Source organism: Pelodiscus sinensis, chromosome 4, assembly GCF_052426305.1.
Source record: "Pelodiscus sinensis isolate ZL-2025 chromosome 4, ASM5242630v1, whole genome shotgun sequence".
Classification (NCBI taxonomy): domain Eukaryota; kingdom Metazoa; phylum Chordata; order Testudines; family Trionychidae; genus Pelodiscus; species Pelodiscus sinensis.
The window spans coordinates 28,694,547-28,718,120 of record NC_143055.1 but is presented as its reverse complement, the minus strand read 5'-3'; the positions used below and the strand labels follow the sequence as shown (position 1 = coordinate 28,718,120).

The 23,574-nt window shown below is 44.9% G+C and overlaps 1 protein-coding gene across 5 annotated transcripts in view; it reads right to left on the bottom strand.

Annotated features, from left to right (window-relative positions):
• The window catches only part of CPEB2 (cytoplasmic polyadenylation element binding protein 2), a 92,883-nt gene extending 88,091 nt beyond the window's left edge, over positions 1 to 4,792 (bottom strand). The window contains exon 1 of one of the 5 annotated variants that reach the window (XM_075930714.2): positions 2,325 to 4,792. In XM_075930714.2, the coding sequence (XP_075786829.2) occupies positions 2,325 to 3,425 (1,101 nt within the window). In that variant the 5' untranslated portion in view covers positions 3,426 to 4,792. The remainder of the gene's footprint in view (positions 1 to 2,324) is intronic. The other 4 variants (XM_014580541.4, XM_014580545.4, XM_014580544.4 and 1 more) reach the window with 4 other exon arrangements.
• Positions 4,793 to 23,574: the final 18,782 nt, after the last annotated feature.

The following is a 23,574-nucleotide window of genomic DNA, read 5'->3' as shown; positions in this document are numbered from 1 at the left end:
AACAACCTTTGTCATTGTTAATCTGAGTAACTCAAACAATATTTGTTCAAAGCAACTCTCCTTGAAGTGCACCTAAAAATATAAATAAATGTATTATAATAGTCTTTAAAGACTACAGCTTGAACTTTCTGGTGTAACAAACTAGATCAGGTCCTGAGCTGGTATAAATTGACATAGTTGTGTAGGAGTCAGTGAACTGAAAGTGTTTCACCAGGCCTGAGGAAATTGGCTTTTTAATTATTTCAGAAAAGGATTATCTTAGTAGCCAATAGAATTATGCTATTATACGAAAAGACTAACCCACAGGTAAAATGAAAAGATATTTTCAGAATGTAAATTTATAACCTGCTAGAAGTGCCTCAGATACATAATAATCTATGATAAAAACCTATATATGAACTAAAATGGTTGTCATGCTACCAAGAAGTGGACCTACTGAATTCTGGTGGTAGTAAAGAGCTATGTTTGCCTAGTAAGCAAAAGCATAAAAAAAAAAAAAGGTATTTAAAACTTTACAGTTCTTGAAAATAAAATTTCTCTGACACCTTTTGATGAAATAGAGGGTCTATAAATCCAATTTTAATCTGAAGTCCAAATTAACACCTTTATCTAAAAAATAATGTAAATCTAACAACATACAAACAGATATTCAGGAAGATACCTCTGTTCTATATAATTATAGATAATTATGTTGTAAAACTTGAATGCTTTGTGTTGGAATTTTGGGAGAGGCAGGCACTCTATTGTGAAACTAACTTTGGCAATGTCAAATGTTAAAATAGGTCTTTAATCTTGCTAACTATGCTTTGACGTTACTGTTTCAGGTTTACTACCCACAACTGACACATTCATAACTGAATTGTGGCCAGGGAAGAGACAAGTTAAAAGATTTCCCTACAAATTGTAATGGTAGATAGAACTGCTGTCTTAGCTCTTAATTGCTTTGGAATTGTTTAAAAACAGAGTCAACTAAGTAATAAAATCCTTGTTAAAACATGTTCACAACACTACATTCATTTTCTTGTAGTACAATTTTGGAATACCAATTACTAAAAAATGATCACTTTACTTCACAGAATCCCACATATCTACTTGGTAAAGTTCAACACTATTTAATACTAGAATTAGGCAGAAATTAAACTGACTATAGGGCCTAAATGATACACTCACCATGAGGGGCCTAAAAACACCTTAGCATGATGCACATGTAACACACTATCATATGTTAATTGGAGAGAATAGAACAGATCCATGGAACAAAATATGACACGTTATCTTATTTTCAATATACAGAACCAGGAAGAAAAGCAACCTTACGTTTCTAGCCAATAGGAAAAGAGGATTCCATGCCACCCATTGACCATAGGTGCTGTAGGCAGAATTGGGACCATCTTAAATACAGTCGCAAAGCTGCTGTTTGCCTGTATCGCTACATGCACAAGTAAATCTAAAGAAAAATTTTTCATCTTGACATTCTCAGATGAATAAAATATTCAACTAATGTCAAACCGAACAATGCTAGTCAACTTGTATTCTCAGTTTTTAAGGCTATTAAAAACTCTGGTCTTCTTAAAACAAATCAAAGTCAAGGAAAGGTGTTTGTCTACAGCAGGGAAGCTCTTTAGTTAAACTGACGTTTTCTGGAGGAAACCTGTTCCTTTTCACATTGAAATTGTGACCTTTTCAAAATTCAGGTGCAATTACAACAACACTAAACAAACAAAAAAAAAAAACTGTTGACAGCCAAGGAAAGGACGCTTGTAGACAGCAGCTGTAACAAGCCAGTAAGTATCGACCAAAATCCGGGAAACATAACTCACTCCAGGAATCAATGGGCCTGTCATATTACTTAATCCGCTTTTTCTCACCTGATACCTACAGCAGCACAAGCGAGTATCGGAAAGAATGGGCAGTCAGCAGTACTCTAACCCGAACCAATTTAATTTGCCTTCACCCCAGCAGCCTGGCCACCCCACTGCGGCAGCCGAGTCAGAGGAATGGACTCCTGATCCCCCTTCCACCCTCCAGGAGAACAGGGAGCGGGAGAGAGCCGGGGCCGAGGCCCCCCACTCCGCCAAAGGGCGCTCACTGCAGAGCCGAGACAGAGCCCGGGCTGTGCCAGCCCCGCCCTGCTTCCACCAGCCGGCTCTCGCAGTGCAGTCCCTGCTGGGCAACTTCAGCCGGGGGGACTCACATAGCACCTCAGCTCTTTTCCCCGCTCGTGGGGGGAGGCTCCCGACCCCCCAGCCCCAGGGTCCGAATGGCTTCCCCGGCGCTTTCCCCCCCATGCTGAGGGACTCCCCGCTGGCTCCCGGGCCCCGCACCTGGTGGTGGTTGTAGGAGTTCCTTTGCTGCAGGAAGGCGGCCGCGGCCGCCGCCGCCTGGTGTTGGTGCTGGAGCTGGGGGCTCACAGGGGATCTCCGGTTCTGCTGCTGCTGCTGAGGTAAATTCATCGGCGGCGGCGGGGCGGCGGCCGAGAAGGGGCTGCTGAAGGGCCCGGCGCAGGGGTTGTGAGGCGACACCGGCGAGAAGCTCTGGAAGAAAGCGGGGTTGATCGAAGACGGGATTCCCGGGTAGAAGCTGGTCTCGGACTCCGGGCTCGGCGGAGGCATCGCGCTGATCTGACCTCCGCTGCTGCTGCTGGAGACCGGAGGCTGCTGCGTTTGCGGCGGAGGCGGCGACGAGGTCTGCACCGACCAGGGGGTGCCGAAGCCGGGCAACGGCGGCGGAGGAGGGGAAGCCGCCGAGGAGGAGCCGCCCCCGCTCTGGTGATGGGGGCTGGGGATCTCCGAGCTCTGCAGGCTGCTGAAGCCGGAGCCCAGCCCGCCAGGCAAAAGGGTGCCGGGGCTGCCCAGCAAGTGGCTGTTCGGGGGGGACTCCATGGGGGGTAGCTGGGCTGTAGCCTGAAGGTGAGGAGGAGACGGAGGCGGATTCACACACGATGAGGCGACCACCCCCACATTGGGGTCCGGGCAGGAAGGGGGGAGCCGTTCTGAGCCCCCCCTCTCCGAGCCGCCCTTCTGCTCGGCAGGGCTGAGCGGCTGGTAGGGAGGATAGTCCCCTGTCTGCTGCTGCTCCGGGGGGTGAGCGCTGAGGAGCTGGCGCTGCTGCCTGTGCTCCTGGTACTTGTCAGTGGGGTGGCTGAAGTGCTGCTGCTGAGGGGGGTGGCGATGATAGTCGGGGGGGTGGTGGTTAGTCAGGGGGTGGCTGCTGCCGAGCTGGGCTGGGCTGCTGAGCTGCTGCTGCTTGAACTCTTTCCTCTTCTGGCTCAGCTGAGGAGCAGGCGGTGGCTGCTTGTTTAAATCCGGGTGGGGACTAAGACTGGGTTTAAAGTCAGAGGGGGGGTGTCCTGCTGCGGGGCCGCTGCCCAGCCTCTCGCTCCCTGGTTGCTGCTGTGTCACCCCCAGGAGCAATTCATCCTGCATGTTTTGATGCTACGCAGCAGCCGCCGCCGACAGCAACAGAGAGGGCGGTGGCGACGCACCGGACACGCTGCTGCTAGAGGAACCGGTTCGAGTGGGTGAGGAGGGGCAGGACAGGAATGAGAAGCTGCTGCTGCCAGGGAGGAAAAGGACTGCGCTGTAGGCAGCGCCTCCTACACCAAACACGAGATGGGAGCCACTCCAGGCCAGTCGTCGTAGGCAATGGCTTAGATCTGCAAGCCTGCCGTTAAGCAAAGCCCCCGATCCTGAGTACGGGACCACCCTTTCGGGGGGAAGGAACGACCCCGCCTCTGACACTCCACTTTATGGGGGTACCAGGCCCCCTCCTGAGATTAATAAACCCCTCAACTTCCAGCATCAAATGTCTCTGTCCTAACAATAATAATAATTCCCTCTACGGGGTAAAAATGAATCTCACACAGTAAATAACCCTCCTCCTCAGGTTACAAAAGCCTCCTACTCAATTCCCTGTACAACAGCCCTTCGCCACTAACAATCCTACATATAATGACCACTAGCCCCCCGAACGGTCACCCGCCATAGTAACCCCGGATATAATGCCCTCTGCAGTACTGGGGGTGCGGGGCGGTCCGAGCTTGGGCACTGAGTGGAGCGAGGCTGTCACCGTCCTTTATTACATGTCCATCAGCTATGCCTGTTTCTGGAGCCGGGTACAGGCCCAGGCCTACCCCTCCCCCTTCGCCGCCGCCTCCTGCCCCACCCCCACTACCGGCTCCTAGCCGGCTACAGTCCCCTTAAGAACCCCGGAACGTTCGTCACGATTCCGTCACAATCCCCGCCTTCTGGCTAGTCGGCCCTTTAATACATCAGGAGCCCCTCCCCCTTATTAATAATTCATGAGTACACCCTACTCTTCTTCGTTAATAATTAATTGCCGGCGTCCCTGAGAGTTCGACACAGTACTTGCCGGCTGCTCTCGCGCAGCTCCAACTGACAGAGCGCGAGAACGAGCCCTACCGGACGACACCAACTGGAAGGGCGGGGTAGCCCACGTCCATAGGCGCAGATAAATAAGATTCCCCCACATTGTAATTCACTATATGCCGCCCTGCTTTTAGTTATTCCTTTAGACCTCAGCTATACAATTGACTAAACTTGTTACAGAAAATGTTGTGCCGGAGTAGAATAAAATTCGAGATGGGTCCCCCCAGGAGGATTGGAGAGACTGGAAAATGGTTTCTTCCATTGCCGTGGATCACGCCAGGGCTTGTTCCACCGACGTTGGATAGCGGACCTCCCGGCTCCGACCCTGCCCACCGAGCTCATTTGCATTGACGCAGTCGCCCGCCATAGGCGGGGCAAAGACGCAAGCTGCGCTGGGCGTGGGAGAAACGAGGCCGGTCGGGAGGAGGGAGACGTGCGCGTGGTGGGGGCGGGGCCACTTGGCCGGGAGTAGGTGACGCTCTACCGTCCCCGCAGGTCGCCCCGCGTTTTGTGAGGCTCGTGCAAGGCCCTGCCACCCTACAGATCTTGCCTCCCTCGGCCTGTCGCGCGTCTGCTCGCCACCTCTGGAGAGCGCGAGGTTCTTGGGCGGGCCGGCGCTCGGCCCTGGGGTGCATTGAGGGTCAGCTGAGTTAGCCTGACGTGTCCTTGAAGCGGCGTTAGCAGGAACTGGAGCTGTCGGCCAAGTGCTTTAGGTTGTGGCCGCAGTTCCTCCTCAGGATCCAGGGGTGTTGTAAATTGCAAGCCAGTGACAGAGACAGGAATAGCGCCAAGGAGTCCTGTGGCACCTTAGACTAACAGATGGATTGGAGCGTTAAGGTTTCGTAGGCAAAGACCCACTTCCTCAGATGCAAATCTGACAAAGTGGGTCTTTGCCCACGAAAGCTTATGCTCCGTTACATCTGTGAACTCTTGAGTCCCTCGCTGATCCTGGGCACCATGCGGCGCTGCCACTTTGAAATACCATGGGGAGCCCAGCGTCAGGCTCCCTACAGCATTTCAAAGTGGCAGTTCAGGGTCAGCTGGAGAGTCCCCAGCTGGCCTGGACTGCATGTGGCTTTTCAAAACGGCAGTTCTGCCTGGAGCCCAGGGTAAAGCCCTAGATTCCATGTGGCACTGCTGCTGTGAAGCACCCTCACCTCTCCCAACCCCCACTGCCTTTTTCTGATAGAGGCAGCAGGGAGTGGGAAAGCGACTAGTCTACTTGTTTGTCAACTATCCGATAAGCATTTGCTTATCAGGTAGGCAACTAGTTGTTCACATCCCTAGTTTCCTCACAGGAAGCTGCAGGTAAACTCAGCTGCTGTAATCAGACTTCTGTGATCAAACCCCTTCTCTCCCAGACTCCCAGCTGGAGACTGCACACCCTAACTCCCCTCTCTCCTCCTGCCCCCAACCATGTGTTCATACTTATTCCCTCTCTCCCTCCTTATGTCCCCTTCCTTACCAGCCTGCTCATTGTCTGCTCATTCTGTTTCCTTTTCATCCAGGAAGCTCTAAAGCTCTGGGTGGGGCTCATTAAGCAGCTGCGTGGCCACCTTGCCACAATACTTACTGGTTATTTAGGTTACAGCCCCTTCCTGCCCTAGAGCAAAACCCAATCCTCTGCATCCCTTCCTGCACCTCATCACAACCTTTTCCTTCACCCAAACTCCCTCCCAGATCCTACACCCCTCCTGCACTCCAATCTCTTACACCAAGCTGCTTTCTGTGCCCAATCTCCATCCTAGACTCTGTACCTCCTTCATTAATATAATGGAAGAGTGTGGCCCTTTACCACTTACCACATTCTTGGAGTGCCCCCCCTCACCCCCATCAAAAATTATTGCCTACTCTGGGTTATGGACATCATTCCTTCCCATCCTGGCTAATAGCCATTGATGGACCTATCCTTTATGAATTTATCTAGCTCTTTTTTGAACCCTGTTTTATAGTCTTAGGCTTCACAACATTCTTCAGAAAGGAGTTCCATAGGTTGACTGCATTGTGTGATGAAATACTACTTTTGTTTTTTTAGTTTTTTTTTAAACCTGCGTCTTTTTAATTTCATTTGATGACCTGGAGTTTTTGTGTTATGGGAAGGAGTAAATAACTCTTCTTTTTTCACTTTTTCCATTTCCAAGCTGAAAAGTCCTAGTTTTATTAATCTCTCTTCATATGGCCACTGTTCTAATCATTTTCCAAGTTCCAATGCTAAGATATGTTTTTTGGAAAGAGGTGTTCACCTCTGCATGCAGTATTCAAAATGTGGGCCTAACATGGATTTACATAGAGGCAATAAGATATTCTCTGTCTTATTCTCTATTCCTTTCCTAATGGTTTCTAACATTGTTTGCTTTTTTGACTGCTGCTACACATTGAGAGGGCATTTTTAGAGAACTATCCACAATGACTCCAAGCTCTTGGTCTTGGTTGGTAACAGCTAATTTAGTCCCCATGATTATATATATATATATATATATGATTATGTTTTCCAATATGCATTACTTTGCATTTATCAGTTAAAAGTCATCTTCCATTTTGTTGCTCAGTCATCTAGTTTTGTGAGATCCTTTTGAAGCTCTTCACAGTTCGCTTTGGACTTAACTATCTTGAACTGTTTTCTATCATCTGCAAATTTTGTCACCTCGCTGTTTACCTTTTTCTCCACATCATTTATGACTATGCTGAATAGAGTTGGTCCCACTAGGACCTTTGGGGGACACCACTAGTTACCTCTCTCCAATCTGAAAACTATCTATTCCTACCCTTTATGTCCTATCTTTTAACCAATTTATCAGTAGATTAGAGGACCTTTCATCTTATCCCATGACAAAAGCTTTACTTAAGAGCCTTTGGTGAGGGATCTTGTCAAAGGCTTTCTGGAAATCTAAACACACTATATTCACTGAATCCCCCTTGTTCACATGTTTGTTGACCTTCTCAAAGAATTCTAATAGATTGTTGAGGCATGATTTCCATTTACAGAAACTGTGTTGACTTTTCCCCAACAAATTGTATTCATCTGTGTGTCTGACAATTTTATTCTTTACTGTAGTTTTAACCAATTTTCTGGATATTGAAGTTAGAATTACGTGCCTGTAATTGCAAGGATCACCTTTGGGAACCCATTTTAAAATTTGGTGTCACATTAGCTGTTCTCCATTTGCTACAGAAGATGATTTAAAGGATAGGTTACAAACCATGATTAGGAGTTCTACAATTTCACATTTGCATTATTTTAGAAATCTTCAGAGTGAATGCCATCTGGTCCTGGTGACTTATTACTCTTTAATTTATCACTTTGTTTCAAAACTTCCTCAGATGACATCTTACTCTAGGGCAGTTCCTCAGATTTGTCACTAAAAAGAATGGCTCAGATTTGAGAATCTCCCTGACATCCTCAGCCATGAAGACTGATGCAAAGAATTAATTTAGTTTCTCTGCAATCACCATAGCATCCTTGAGTGCTCTGTTAGCATTTGATCATCCAGTGACTCCACAGATTGTTTGCAGGCTTCCTGTTTCTGACGTACTTAATTTTTTATTGCAATTTTTTGAGTTTTCAGCTAGCTTGTCTTCAGATTCTTTTTTGGCCTTCCTAATTATATTTTTACACTTCATTTGTCAGTTTATGCTCCTTTCTGTTTTCCTCAGTAGGATTTAACTTCTACTTTTTAAACAATGCTGCCTTATTTCTCACTGCTTCTTTTAGTTTGTTGTTAAACCACGGTGGCACTTTTTTGGCACTGTACCTTTTAATGTCTGTTTAAACAGCTAACAGCTATCTAATAACACATGCATTAAATTTTCAACCCATGTAGTAAATTTCCATGAACCCAATATTGCAACTGTATAGAAAGGATAGGCTACCTGCATAACACTTTTGTGTCTTTACTACTTATTTTCCTCAAATACGCCTTCTCCACGCAGGTTAACAACAGGGATGTAAAAGGTTAACTGGCAAGCCTCACCCATTAAGGGATGAGGCTTACTGGTTCCAGTTAACTGACAGGAGCTGGAGCAGATCGCCACCTGCCCTTGGCAGGGGGCTGCTACAGCCCTCTGGGGCCCATCGCATCCAAGGGCTGCTCGCCACAGGTTACATACTGGTTCCCAGGGAGCTAGCTGCAGAGTTCGCAGCCTCTGCCAGCCCCACTCCTGGGACGGTGGCTTCACTGTGGCAGCAAAGCCTCCTCCGCAGGAGCCAGAGCCTGAAGCCCTTATTTAAACTTTATACTACAGAGCCTGCAAAGTATGTAACTACTAGGATTTTTAAATGAATTTTTACATCCCTAGTTAACAAGTCTCCATGTGTCTTTCAGGATGTTTAGTCTCCTGCTCTGAGCTCAGTAAGGGCCTTTCATTAGAGTCTCAATTGTTCTCTTGCTCTTTGACAGTATGAGTCAATAGCGTGACACTGTTGCAAAAGAGGAAAACATTCTGGGGTGTATTATCAGGAGTCTTGTAAATAAGACATGAGAAGTAATTCTTCTGCTCTACTCTACACTTATTAGGCTTCAGCTGGAGTATTGTGTCCAATTCTGGGCACCATATTTCAGGAAATATGTTGAAAAATTGGAAAAAACCCAGAGAAGAGCAGCAAAAATGATCAAAAGTCCAGAAAACATGATCTCTGAGGGAAGATTGAAAGAACTGGGTTTGTTTAGTCTAGGGATGTAAGCGACTAGTTAACTATATGATAAAAGCTTATTGGGTAGTCGACTAGTCTCTTGATTAGTCTCTCCCTCCCCCCTTGCTGCCTTTTAAAGAGGTAGCAAGGGTAGGGGTGGGGGAGAGCAGGAGCTCGTCCTGGGGGAGCTGGGTTAAAAGCCCGTTCCCCCCAGCACCATCTCTGCGGGGGGCAGGAGAGGCTCTTAATACATTTTAAAGGCTAAAACACAGCAGGAGGGATCTAGTGTGCTATGCTTCTGATTTTTAAATGTATTAAGAGCCAGCCCATCACTGCACCTAACCCAGACTGTGAATCATCTTCTGAAATTTTAATAGGCCTTCCTGGTGCATAGAACTTCCACACTGGTTCTTACATCATTTCCTTCTATTTTGTACCCCAGTACCATTTTTTCCTTCTTAAGCTAGTCAAATTACTGTTGTGCTCACCAAATACACGTGGAAGCCTCTGTGCATAGTACTCCACATGCTTCTCTATTGCCTCCCTTTATCTCCGTTTTCAGTGGCAAATATAGGAGTTAATTTCAAAATTGCTGCAGTTTCCTCTTATTCAGCACTTCTAACAATATGTAATGAGGGTTCATTACATAATAAACCAGTGAATGAGAAAGGAATAAAAATTTAATGAAACAAATATCTGGTGAACTGCAGAACATAACCATGTGGTATTCCCAACCCCGTCTCCACAGTACATTTCCATGTTAGAGTTCAGCACTTTGCAGATAAGATCACTCACATTAGGACTCTAGCTGCTATGTAAGTGGGGCACAGAATGTGTTGAGCGCACCGCCCAGTCATTTTTCTTTGGAACAGTTTCAGCTATTGCAGACTGAGAATATGGACAAGGTGCTTGGAGAAGTGCGACAGACCACATGCTCAGTTGACCCCTGCCCTTCATGGCTTATTAAATCTAGCTGGGAAGGAATGACTGTCTGGGTCCAGGGGATTATTAATATGTCTTTTAGATCTGGTATGGTTCCCGCCACCTTGAAAGAGGCAGTGATAAAACTACTACTTAAAAAGCCTTCCCTGGACCCACATGATTTGAATAACTATTGCCCGTTTGCTCATATTCCCTTCTTGGGCAAGGTACTTGAGCTTTCTTGGAAAAAAACGGATTATTTAGATCCATTTCAGTCTGACTTTAGGCTGGGTTTTGGAACTAAAACTGCCTTGGTCACCCTGGTAGACAACCTAAGCTGGGAGATAGATAGGGGGAGTGTGTCCCTGTTGAGTCTCTTGGACCTCTCAGCGGCTTTTGATACCATCAACCATGGTATACTTCTGGACCGCCTGGCGGAGTTGGGTATTGGAAGCACTGTTCTGCAATGATTCCGGTCTTACCTGTCAGGAAGTTTTCAGAAGGTGGAGCTGGGGGGCTGCTATTCGACCCCATGGCAATTGTGCTACCGGGTCCCAGAAGGCTCCATCTTGACCCCTATGCTGTATAACATCTAAAAGAAGCTGCTGGGAGAGGTCATGAGTTTTGGAGGATGGTGCCATCAATATCCAGATGACACCTGTGATGATGAGTTGGGATTCCTCCTGATCCCGCAGCCCCGTAGCAGCAAGAACAGACTCCGCCAGCCCAGTAGAATAGAGAGAGTGTATTGCTTCTCCAGGATACAGCATAGCATAGATGTGATGTGGTTACAGGAGTCAGGGCCAGGATGCCTTAGAACTCTTGGATTAGGAGGTCCATTGCCCCCCTCCCCGCTCTCCTGCCCCCAGATCCTCAGCCTTCACTTAGGCTGTTTCCTTCATGTTTCCCAGCCAGCAACTGTCCCCCAAAACCTGATATTCGCCTCCGCCTCCCTCCCTTTGTCTCTCCCCCTGGGAAGCACTTTGTTATCTAGTCAGGCTGGGCCTAGGTGTCTGGGCTAATACACATGTGGGTGAGTCAGTGGGAATCACACATCACAATGCAGGGGGACACGGGGTTACAGAGCAGACAGCACCCCCACTACGTCACAACATCCAACTCTATTTCCCCGTGACATCAGAACTAGGTCTGGCGGTGACTGATCTAAACCGTCTGGAGGCAGTGATGGACTGGATGAAGTCAAATAAGCTGAAGTTGATTCCAGATAAGACTGAGGTCTTGTGGATCAGGAGGCCATCTGTTTGGGAATGTGGCATGGTACCTGTTCTAGATGGGGTTATTCTCCCCCTCAAAGAACAGGTATGCAGCTTGGGAGTCCTCCTGGACTCTTTTTTAACATTTGAGAACCAGATTTCTTCGATGGCCAGGAGTGTTTTTGGGCAGCTTCATCTGATCCACCAGCTGCCACCCTTCCTGAACAAGCATGGCTTGGCCACAGAGATCCATGCTCTTGTTACATCCTGACTGTATTACTGTAATGCGCTTTATGTGGGGTTGCGTCTATAGAGCCTTTGGAGACTTCAACTAGTCCAGAATGCAGCTGCTCGAGTTTTAACTAATGCTCATTATACAGAGCACATTATGCCAGTGTTCCAGCAGCTGCACTGCTTTCCGGTATGTTTCCGGGCACAATTTAAGGTTTTGGTTATGACCTATAAAGCCCTAAATGGGTTGGATCCGGGGTATCTGAAGGATTGTCTTCTCCCATATGAACCTGCCCGGGGATTGAGGTCAGCTGGGGAGGCTCTGCTCAGTGTTTCCCCCACTTTTGGAGGTAAGATTAACATCTACACGGAACAGGGCATTCTCAGCTTTTGCTCCTAGGCTGTGGAATTCTCTTCCTTGAGATATTCGCCTGGCGTCAACGTTAGCATTGTTTCAGCATCAGGCTAAAGTCACCCTTTTTACTTGTGCTTTTATTGGTGTTTGAGTTTGTATGTGTGTGTTCCTCCTTTCGAGACATTCTTAGCAGTTTTTATGTCCTTCTGGGGTCTTGTGTTTTTACATTTTTATATATATTTGTACTGTGTGTTAAAATTTTTTGTAAGCCACCTTGAATATTTTAAATAGAGAGGTGGGCTAAAAATATTTAAAATTAAATAAATAATAAAATAAACTAGTATAAATAAAATGAAGACACTATGTGAATAATTACACCAGTGCCTCATTATGTATACTAACATTGAAATACTGCAGTATTACAGCATATAAATAAGAAAATAACTCATCAACTCTTGTCACATATGGCTTTATCCCTCCTGTTAGTTACTTGGAAAATCACAATTAGAATTTTAATTATGGGTTGCACATAAAATGGTAACTGATTTTGCTTGCATTTCAGTGAAGCAAAGTTATTTTTTGCAGCAAATTCTTGCATTGGTAAAAGCAGACATAGCTGGTCAATGGTAGCTGACAAGTAGTTTTGGTATTGTAGAGTGGTGTCATGTACAGGTCACCTCCCAGTGCAATCACCCAACCTCTGTATCTTCTCTGTCAAGAAAGCACACTTCACACACAGCAGAATTAAGATTCTCTTTCTTTGGGGCTGCTTAGTGAAACACAACAAAAACATTCAATTTTTCAATAGGTGCACTTTTAGTATAGGGTTTTTCCACAGTCCCCTTAATCCTTTCCAATTACCATTATGTCAGGGATTCACCAGTCTGTTTTGCCCCGTCTCTGGGGCTTGACAGCTACTTCTGATGTCAAGGCTTCAGATACCAAATGTCTCACCTCCCATCTGCAGGCGCATCCAACAGTTCCTTTCCAGGCTCCTAATCCCAGCTCTCTTGGTGTAGGGAGTCCTGTCAGTCACACATGAATTGAAACACCTCTATGGAAAGACCAACCTCAGTCTTTCCGATACTGTAGTCTTCCTAGAGGAAACACTACCTCCATGCTATTCGAATGTGGCCTTTGGTCATCTTACCTATCTGCCAACCCAAATCTTGAAATGGGGTACTGTACCAGATGCACATTGTATGAGCATCTATAACATCTGGTTACAAAAATTTCTGACCTGGTACCATTTGGAACTTTTGCTTCTTTTAAATATGAAAAATTAACTGGTGTGTTTTAAATAAATAAAATTGGGGTTTGGCTATCAGACAGCTAGCTGGGACTGTAGGCTATGGACAACTAATATTGCTGTATAACAGAACCCCCCCCCCCCCAGAGATTTTGCTTGTCACAGTAAACACGAGCCACAATTTTATACTAGCATTATTTTATTTAGTGCTAGAAGAATTACCAGGTGTTGCTTGGATCCTTCAGAGCAGGGGGATGGAGGGGTGGGGAGTAGGGATGTAAGAAGTCATTTAAAGAAGTAACCATGTAACTGCTAAAAATCCTAGTGATTACACAGTTACACATGCTGCGGGTTCTGCAATATAAAGGTTAAATATGCTTTATGCTGTGGAGCCCACTGTGAAGCGTCCTGGGTGCAGGGCTGGCAGGGGCCTGAGAGGGGTGAGCTGAGCCTGCTATAGACAGGGGCTGCTCTGGCTGACTGGAGCAGCCGCTGTCTGTGGGGGGCCCTGTGGGGCTGGTACAGCCCACTGCCCAGGGTGGGCGGTGAATTGCTCCAGCCCCTACTGGTTAACTGGTTAACCTTTTACATCTCTAGTGTGTGGGGGGAAAGGAGGGGATTGCAGGAGTCGGGACGGGCTTGGGAATGTGGGGGGCTGAGAGCATGGGGTCGAGTATTTGGGAGTGCAGGAGTCAGGGTTTGAGGATGAGAAGGGGCTCAGGGCAGGGGGCTGGAGTTGTGAGGTGTTGCAGGAGTCAGAGCAGGGAGTGGAGGGGTTCAGGATAGGTGGTGGGGGTGGTCAGCATCTACTCCCTGGCTTGGGATTGGAAGGGCCATATTGCCTAGTCACTAGTTGCTTAGGGTGTGTCTAGACTACAGGGTTTTGTCAACAAAAGTGGATTTTTGTTGACAAAACTATACTTGCGTCTACACTACCGCCAAATTCTGTCGACAGCTCAAGAGATGGGAGGCTCAGAGCAGGAGTTGGGCTGTCTGCAGCTGGCTGTTCAGCCTTTGGCTCTTCCGGGCGGCCTGGGGTGGCAGGAGCCGCACTGGCTGTCTAGCAACTGTTCCCCAGGGCCGGGACCCTTGCTTTTCTCCTGTGGTCATTTGTGAGTAAAAATGTCTCTGTTATCACATTCCTCCCTTTCTGTTTGATGAGAAACAATCGCATTCCATGCACATTTCATTGTCCTGGTGCAACCAAACACTGACATTGCTCCAAGTTCTGATAAGAAGAAGCTTCGTACCAAATTTGGTGGTTCTAGCTCTTACCATTTAGGATGCACACAGAAAAACAAATTTTTCAAAATATATAGTAGATTTGTACTGCATTTTTCATTTTCAAAGCATTGTACAAATATTATTTAATCCTCAAATATTTCTGAGGTAGATAGTACCGGTCTATCTTTAATTTTAATACTCAGCCCACTAATTCAGTGCTTTTCCTCTTTTTTCATATTACATTATTTTTAAAAAGGTCTATTAAAGATCCAGACCTTGAGAAATTGAGAAGTAAATCTTCCCCTGTTGATCAGATTAATTCATATTCAAGAAATAGACATACATTGTGTATGGTAAATATAGAATAGAATAGCGCCTTTTTTTTTTTCCAAAAGTGCTCTTTTGAAAAAAGGCACTATGTAATGCATACTGTGCTTTTTCGAAAGAGAGCATCCAGACTGCCTGGGTGCTCTCTTTCGAAAAAGCAGCTTGCTTTTTCGAACGTATTGATTGTAGTCTAGATGCTCTTTTTCAAAAGAGGCTTTTTCGAAAGTATCTTTCAAAAAAGCCTCTTTCGAAAAAGGCGTGTAGTCTAGATGGACCCTTAGATACTATGAAAACTCAGCTGAAAAATTCATAAAACCTGTCTGGTGGAATGCATTACTGCCAACACTATATCTTTTTGGTCTTATACATGTGCATTGATAATTTTTAGCTGAGATGAAACATTCAGAGGAGCAGGAGGCTGACAGATTTGCAGCATAGATTGTTTAAATGTATAAACTGTGACTATCTCATCTGGCTGTAACTCTATAGAGGAAATATAAGCATCAGCTACTAAAGAAGTGATGGAATAACTCCAGGTAAGAGGGAAAGAAATCAGGGATGTTTAAACATTTATAATTTGTGAAGAATGCATTTTATACACACTACAAAACTCTATACTATGCTCATTTTGTCCCGGATAGAACAAAAGTAACACTGGCAAATTCAGTTTTTTAAAATTGTTTGATGCATAATATGGATGTTCTTTTCAATTTAATTTTCATCAATTTAAATGTTCACAGTTGAAGGAAATTATGGAGTGGGTTAGACAATTATTTAATGATATTGAGATTCAAACAGTTAAAGATTAATAACTGTTAAAACACAAGTTGTCAACATCACGTCAAAATATACAAAATCTAATCCATAAATCAAACTCTAAGAAGTTCTTAAGCAGTGTTTTTTTTAATTTTCCCTATATATAAATGTCAGTTATTTTTGATGAAATTCCTTATGTTGGTTTGTGTATGCATGGTGAAATTGACATTTACCATTTTTTATTGATTAAAAATATAATCCTTCCAAGACTAAACAAAAGCATTGTTGAAAAAATATATTGTAAGCTTTGAGGAAGGGACTGTGTCTGCCTTTGTGTTTCTATAGTGACTAACACAATAGGCCCAACGCTGTGGGGGAATTCTGGGCAATAGTGTAATATATTTCATGACAAAACTATCTGAGAAGATGACATTGTAAATTAGAGACATTATCAAGCTCTGCTTATGCCTTGAGCACTTACAGTTTGTGAGTGTATATATAAAATTTCTCGAATATTAATCTGTACAATCTCATTGATTATTTTGCTCACATGACTGATGTATAAAATATGGCTATTTCCATAAGAGTAGAAACAAGATCTTGTAGGGCTCCTCCACCAATTTCCATCATCAATTTTTGCGCCACAGACCTATGAACACCACAACCTTGTTTTTGCAATCTCTGGCTTGTGTCAGTTTGTCTCCTGCCTTCCTACTCCACAATTATCCAAACACAATATTTTCCAATCCTACTCTCTATGTACAATTTGTAAACATCTTCCAGTATTTATTATTAGTATGGAGGTGTTGGTTGAGACCCCATAATTAAGTTTGAATTCTATAGTGAAGAACATAGCACATCTCTGAGTATTTTGGTGTGATTGGTTCTATGGAATCCTAAGATTTAACTCCAGCTGAAGCCCTGGACTGGTCTGCAGGAACTCTTCAAGGACTGTAATTGAAATGGACTGTAATTGTAATTGAACAGGAATCTACTGTTGGGAGATTTGCCTCCAAGCCCTTCTAGAGAAACATGTAAACCAGTTTGGCTTAGCGTTGCCAGGTGTCCGGTTTTGAACCGGACAGTTCAGTATTTGAGCTTTCTGTTCGGGAAACAAATTGAGAAAATATAAATGTCCAGTATTTTCTAAATAAGATTTAATGTAGATTGGGATGTAATGTCAAGTGTGTCTGGTATTTTTGTTGAAACCATCTGGCCACCCTAGTTTGACCAAGTTCATGAGCTGTGCTGGAAAACTCAGATCTTGGTGCAAAGGAATCTTGAAATAGAAAAAAGAGTGCCTATGAACTGTGGAGACAAACATTGACTGGAGGGCCAGACCATTAGGGCAAGTCAACACAACAGGGCTAAACTCAAAATAAGATATGAAATTTAAGCTATGCTAATTGCGTAGCTTAAGTCAAAATAGCTTATTTCCACTTTTGGCACTGTCTACACAGCAGTTATTTCAAGAGACCTTCTCTACCATCCCCGGGGGCTAGAGAGGGAGCTCAGCAGTATCACTCAAAATGTTTTCTTTGCCACCTCCAATAGTTACCTTAGTGTTAGAAAGTTATGTGTTCCTGTTTACTCGGATACATTTATGTTACCCTCCTTTTACCTTGCCCTTCCCCCAAATTTTTTCCCTAACACTATCCCCAAAGTTAGTTATATATGGTCATGGCTAGCTCACAGGGTTTAAAAGATACACTACCATGTGTCCATTGTTTGGGGAAATCATACATTCCTCAGAAATGTGCCCATTGTAGCAAGCTTAAAGCTAGAGCACAAAAAAGCAGGGACCTGAGGCTCAAACTAATTATTACAGAGAAAACTCTATCCCACCTAAGACCAAGGTGGGATAGAGAGTTTACAACTCTACAGGCCACTCCACATTAGGGATGTAATAGTGCAGTCAATTAACCGATAAGCAAAATCTTATAGGTTAATGCTATAGACTACACGCATTTCCCTCTCCCTCTCTCCCTTCCAGTAAATTTTTTTAGCAGGCTGGCCAGCCGCCTGGATTAGTCTTGGCTTGCAATGGGTCTGTGACCTACCCCTGATGTGGCTCCGCATTTAAAGTGTTTTAGAAGCTGGATGGACAGGCAGTCCTGCTCAGTCCTGGCTGACACCAGGTCCAGGAGCTCAGACACCCCCCTTCCCCTAAGACAGGGACTGCTGCGGCCCCATGCTGCTGCCTCTTTCTGAGAAGATGCAGCACAGGCTATGTCTAGACTGCAAGCCTCTTTCGAAAGAGGCTCTTTCGAAAGTATCTTTCGAAAGAGCCTCTTTCGAAAGAGAGCGTCTAGACTGCACGGAGAAATTTCGAAAAAGCGGCTTGCTTTTTCGAAAGAAAGCATCCAGTGAGTCTGGATGCTCTCTTTTGAAGAAGCCCTATTTACATTGAAGAACGCCTTCTTTCGAAAGAGGAACTTTCGAAAGAAGGCGTTCTTCCTCGTAAATTGAGGTTTACCGCCATCGAAAGAAAAGCCGCGTTCTTTTGAATTAATTTCGAAAGAACGCGGCTTGAGTCTGGATGCAGGGGAAGTTTTTTCGAAAAAACCCCTGAGTCTGGACACAGCCACAGAGTGACAGACAGCCGGTCCACAAGGGGAGCTGGTTTTTAAACTGGCTCCTCTTGTGGAACAGCTCCCACCTGGCACCCCACACTGCTGCCTCTGATACAGTGGCTGCTAGCCCTGTCCCTGGGGACTATACAATAGTCAACTGATAAAATTTCATGAGGTTACTCAACTATTCAATTAACCAATATTTAACATCCCTACTCCACACCTCAGATCAGAAAAAACAAAAAGACAGCAAAAAAATGCTCAGCTTCATCTTCACAGAAAGATCTGCCTGCTTCAAAACGATTTCTGAACAGATCCATGGAATTTTTCCTTACAGGTTGGGGAGCATGCCTCATGCACCACACTGCTCAGGATCTCAGATGAGCTTGAATGTTGTGCCATCTGATATGCCTGCTCCAGTTCCTCCCTTTCACTTAGAGCAGAAACATTGGGATTTACACCAACAACATCACCTCTATGTTTTACATAAACAGAAAGGAAGGGATCTGGTCCCATTCACTCTGCACAGAAGTGACGAGACTTTGGAACTGGTGTCTCTGACACAACATTACAATCAGTTTCTTGCCTCCCTGAGGTACTATAAACTACCGTATATGAACTCAGCAGGACCTTTCCCCAGATATGTGAATGGGAGATAAACTACAAAGCACTGCATGCAATCTTTGATCTTTGGGACTACCCAAGAATCAACCTATTTGCAACCACCAACAACAAGAAATGCCCAAATTTCTGCTCCAGAGCAGGGCTTGGGAGATGCGTTCCTCATCAGATGGGATCACAGCCTCCTATATGCCTTCCCTCCATTACCGCTACTCAGCAGATTGGTACAAAAATTAATGTAGCACCCCCTCTCCACCTGGTTACCTTCTTTAATGCCAATCTGCTTACAGGTTTTTATAGACAGGTCTGGGGTCTTCTGGATCCTGCCACCCACTCAGCAGGGTGTATCCTCTTTGGGTGTGTCTAGACTACATGCCTCCTTCGACGGAGGCATGTAGATTAGCCAGATCGGAAGAGGGAAATGAAGCCGCGATTAAAATAATCGCGGCTTCATTTAAATTTAAATGGCTGCCCCGATCTGCCGATCAGCTGTTTGTCGGCAGATCGGGAGAGTCTGGACGCGATGCGCCGACAAAGAAGCCTTTCTTCATCGGCACAGGTAAACCTGGTTTCACGAGGCTTACCTGTGCCGATGAAGAAAGGCTTCTTTGTCGGCGCATCGCGTCCAGACTCTCCCGATCTGCCGACAAACAGCTGATCGGCAGATCGGGGCAGCCATTTAAATTTAAATGAAGCCGCGATTATTTTAATCGCGGCTTCATTTCCCTCTTCCGATCTGGCTAATCTACATGCCTCCGTCGAAGGAGGCATGTAGTCTAGACACACCCTTAATGTTTCCCTATGAATTTATTTGGCGGTGCCTCTACCCCCCTCACTCCTTCCTGGCAGGGTCCCCAGGGCAGCTTGGGAGGAAAATTCTAACCACAGGGTAATCCCCACTTACTTGCCAGATAGTTGGAGACTTCCAAGAAATAACACAAACACATACAATATATTCAACACAATAATTATATTAAACAGGAGACAAATATAATATAACAGGGTAAAATACTATTTTTAGGTTCACCGGTGCCCACACTGCTAATACCTGTGACTTGCCCCAGTCACGTGATTTGATGTAGCAATTGTAAGATTAGTGTCCCATTGGTACGCGTACTTTGTTGGGGCCCTTGATGACCTATGGCCACAAAATTCTTCTCTGCAGTGGTTTAGCAGTGTGGCTGACTGGGTTCAGTACAGCCCAAAGGACTCACAAGCGGGATAAGGTGGTAAATCCCTCTACAGGTTTAATATGCAGCAGGTTATAAAATCTCCAAACCCTTACTCCCTGGCTTGAGGACACAGTTCAGGGAGTAGGGGGTTCCCAAACAAATTCCCTGACTGACTAACTAAAAGATGGTGCACTCACAAACTCCGTGCATGATCCTCACGTTCAGAGATGACTCTGGACTCCTCAGTCACTGCAGAGGGCTGATCTCTGCTAGCAAGGATCCTCTTCAGTCAGGAATCAGGCTGTTTCGGTTCCAGGATTTCCCCTCACCACAAAGGGATGCAGGGCTCAAGGTGCAGATTACACAACTGTACTGAAATCCAAACTGTAGTCTCCTAGCCCAGCATTCACACACACACACACAGCAGGCAGTAGCCCTGAACTAGCAGATAGAGCAGAGCTGACCATGTGGTGACTGGTCTCACCTAGGAAGCTGGAGGGCTAACTCAGCCTGGCTGGGAAAGTTTCCCAGCAAACTCTACAAACTGGGAATCAGGAGAAATAAAAAGCCCAGCTGATGGATCTTGCTTTCGGGTCCCTAGAGGCCAGTTCTCAGGGAATACCCTGTATTCAGGCCTGGGGCTTACTAGCACTCCACACAGCCAGCCCTGCCCTTGCCTTGGCTGGCTCCAGACTCACCCCCCCCCCCCCCAAAAATGGTGTCTCCCCTCTCCTGAACTCCCCGGGAGGGGCATCTCACTCCCTATCGGTTGCTGGGCAGACTCTGAGTTTTCCTTGGTTCCCCCTCCCTACCAGGGACAGTGTGCCTCTCCCTGAACTGCCAGCAGACAGAGCCCCAGGAATCTAGGTAATCTCCTTGGGAGTTACATTAGAATAGACAGAGCCACAGTCATACCCATAGCCATATCATGGCCCAAACAATCATGGTACCTCTTTCTCACCAAAATGTCAGTTTCTCCTGCTATCTTGGTACCACTCACCCCAGACCTCGTACAACAACCTGGCACACAGATACAACACCCCAACGTATAGATGCTTCACCTCAAGGTGTAGCTCCTCAATGGTTCACCTTAAAATGTCTAGCCTCTCTCTTATTCCCTTTGGTCTTTAAAAATTCACGTTGTAGCAATCACAGCATTTAATCTCGAGACTGGTGATGCTTCCATATTTGCATACTCAATGACGAAGAGATTTCTCCATGGGCCTACAAGCCCTTTACCCAGATATTAAACCAACTACCCGACCATGGGATCTACACTTGGTCCTCAACTGCTTAACATCCCAATCTTTCAAACCATTGGCAACATGTTCCCACCAACATTTATCCATGAAAACAGAATTTTTAGTAGTCATCACATCCTCTAGACAAGTAGGAGAAATTAAAGTGTTTACGGTGGACCCCATATACTATATTATTTAAGGATAAAATCATTCTTTGCACACATCCCCTAAATTTCTTCAAAAAATGAACCCATACATTTACCAACTTTCTTCCCAAACCCATGAGCAAATGCCTTCCAATCCAAACAAGTATAAACTCAATGTGCACAAAGCACTCTCCTTGTATCTCAATAGAGCAAAACCTTTTAGAGCCTCACCTAAACAATTTGTATTCATTGCAGACTGCTTCAATAGAAAATCTGTCTTCCAAAGGCTTTCACACTGATATCTGACTGCATCTGAATATGCTACCAACAACAAACATGAACACCCTCACTTTCGCGAGGGCACATGCCATGAGATCGATATCAACCTCCATAGCATTCTTATGCCAAATCCCACTTACTTTGCAAAGCCGTTACATGGGCTTCTGAAGACATCTTTGCTAAACACTACACCCTCACTCAGGGTGACTGTCTGATACTAGAATTGGTAGAGTTTTACTCTCCACAGCCTTTGTACCAAATTCAAAGCGTCTACCTCTTGAAGATGTTCTGCTTTATAGTCGCCTGGAGTGGAGCACCCGCAGGGACATCTCTTTCTTGAAGAAGTTACTCACCTGTACAGTAACTGATGTTCTTTGAGATGAGTGTCCTTCTGGGTTCTCCATTACCCACTCCTGTTCTCTCTATTTCAGAGTTTCATGTAGTCTCTATTGTAGAGAAAGAACAGGCCACGCATGTGCGATATTATGGCACTTGTTGGCGCACAAGGCAGACATTGCATATGCCTGGCCTGCAAGGCTACTGCTGTAAAAATCTCGGAGTGATGGCATATTGGTGCACTGATACCTGGAGAGGAGCACCCACAAGGACATTCATCTCAAAGAATGTTAATTACTATATGGGTGAATAATCTTTTTTCCCATTTAAAGCATGGCTTCAACTTTGTTATGAATAAATGACAGCATAATCTTCCCATGGCTAAGGATGTTAAGAAGCTGGTAACTGATTAATTGTGTAGTCAATACAAATTGTATTGACTACATGATTAGTCAATAAAGGGCACTGCTGCAGCTCTGCAGTTTAAACATAGTAGGAACAAAGTGCAGACAGCCTGGCTCTTACTACAGTTAAAATGAAGAACTGCAGTGGGAGTAGGTCCAGGACCCAGTGCGAGCCAGGACTGAACAGGGTGGCTCTTACTACATTTAAATGCAGAGGTGTTGGGTCTGGAACCTGGCGTGAGCCAGGGCTGAACAGTTCCGGCTCCTACTGGGTTCTGGACTGCTGCTCCTCTGCCTCCCCTGCCTTCCTGCCCTGCACAGTGGAGATAGTGCTGGTGGGGGAACCAGATTTTAAGCCGGCTCCCCTCAGCACCGGCTCCTGTTCCAAACCCACCCCCCCACGCTGTCTCTGATACATAGGCAGCAAGAGGGGTGGGAAGTGAGTAGTCGGGTAGTTAACTACTTGACTCGTTACTTACATCCCCATGCATCCCTACAGCATTTACTCTCTGGGAAGAGAATTAATGTTCTAAATATTTACAAGTAAATCCATTGGTTAATTCAAGTTAAATTAATTTTAAAAAGGGTCCTTTAAGAAATGTAATCGCCATCTTTTCTTCCAAATTATCTTAAAAATGAAATAATACATTGTTCAAATTTTTCACATAGTTAAATTAAATAAACTGTATATTTGAGGAAATTTAAGGTGAAATTTAACTGTATGATTAATGATTGTTGTATCTAATTGTTACATAGAGTATCATGAGGTTTGGGACACCAGCTCAGGTAACTCAGGTGACTCCATTGTGAAATAATTCAACCACTCATCTCTACAGGTTATTTTCATGCAACAGTTCTATTGGTTATAATGACTCAGTGATATAAGGGAGACTAAACATAAATAAAAAATTCTCCTTGATAGATTATTTGACTAAATTGCCATTGCGCTTTCAAGATTTCATGGCTGCATACTGGTTTGGGTACCAGTGTTTGAAAAGGTTCCATATTGTTTCAGCTCCACTGTGTATTTAGTCATCACTGCTGGGAGAATTCAAGCAGAAGCACATGACTTATTTAAAGTGAAGAGATTTTTGGACTTATTTAAAGTGAAGAGATTTTGGAGATGAGGCTCTCCTCTCCTCATTCCTTTCACATAACACAATACCCATGACACAGACCTCTCAACAGTAAGTCAATTTTAAATTAAGGGCCAGTTTCACAATTCCACCTTGACTGCTTTGTCCTGCTCTCTTAATGCAAAAAGGTTAAAAATCCAGTTTAACTGGTCAATACACTGTTTCTGTTTTTAGCAAATGCCTTTAAAAGATTTTTAATATGATTTGTTATTACATACACTAATATTCCTAATAATTTAAGGTTATTCTTTTTTGGGAATTCTTGTTTTGGTCATGTACATTTTTAAACATAAACCAAGAAAATTCCCAGAAGCATTACAAACCCAGCAAATTCAGAATGAAGGTTACTCTTTAAAGAAACCAAACAAGTT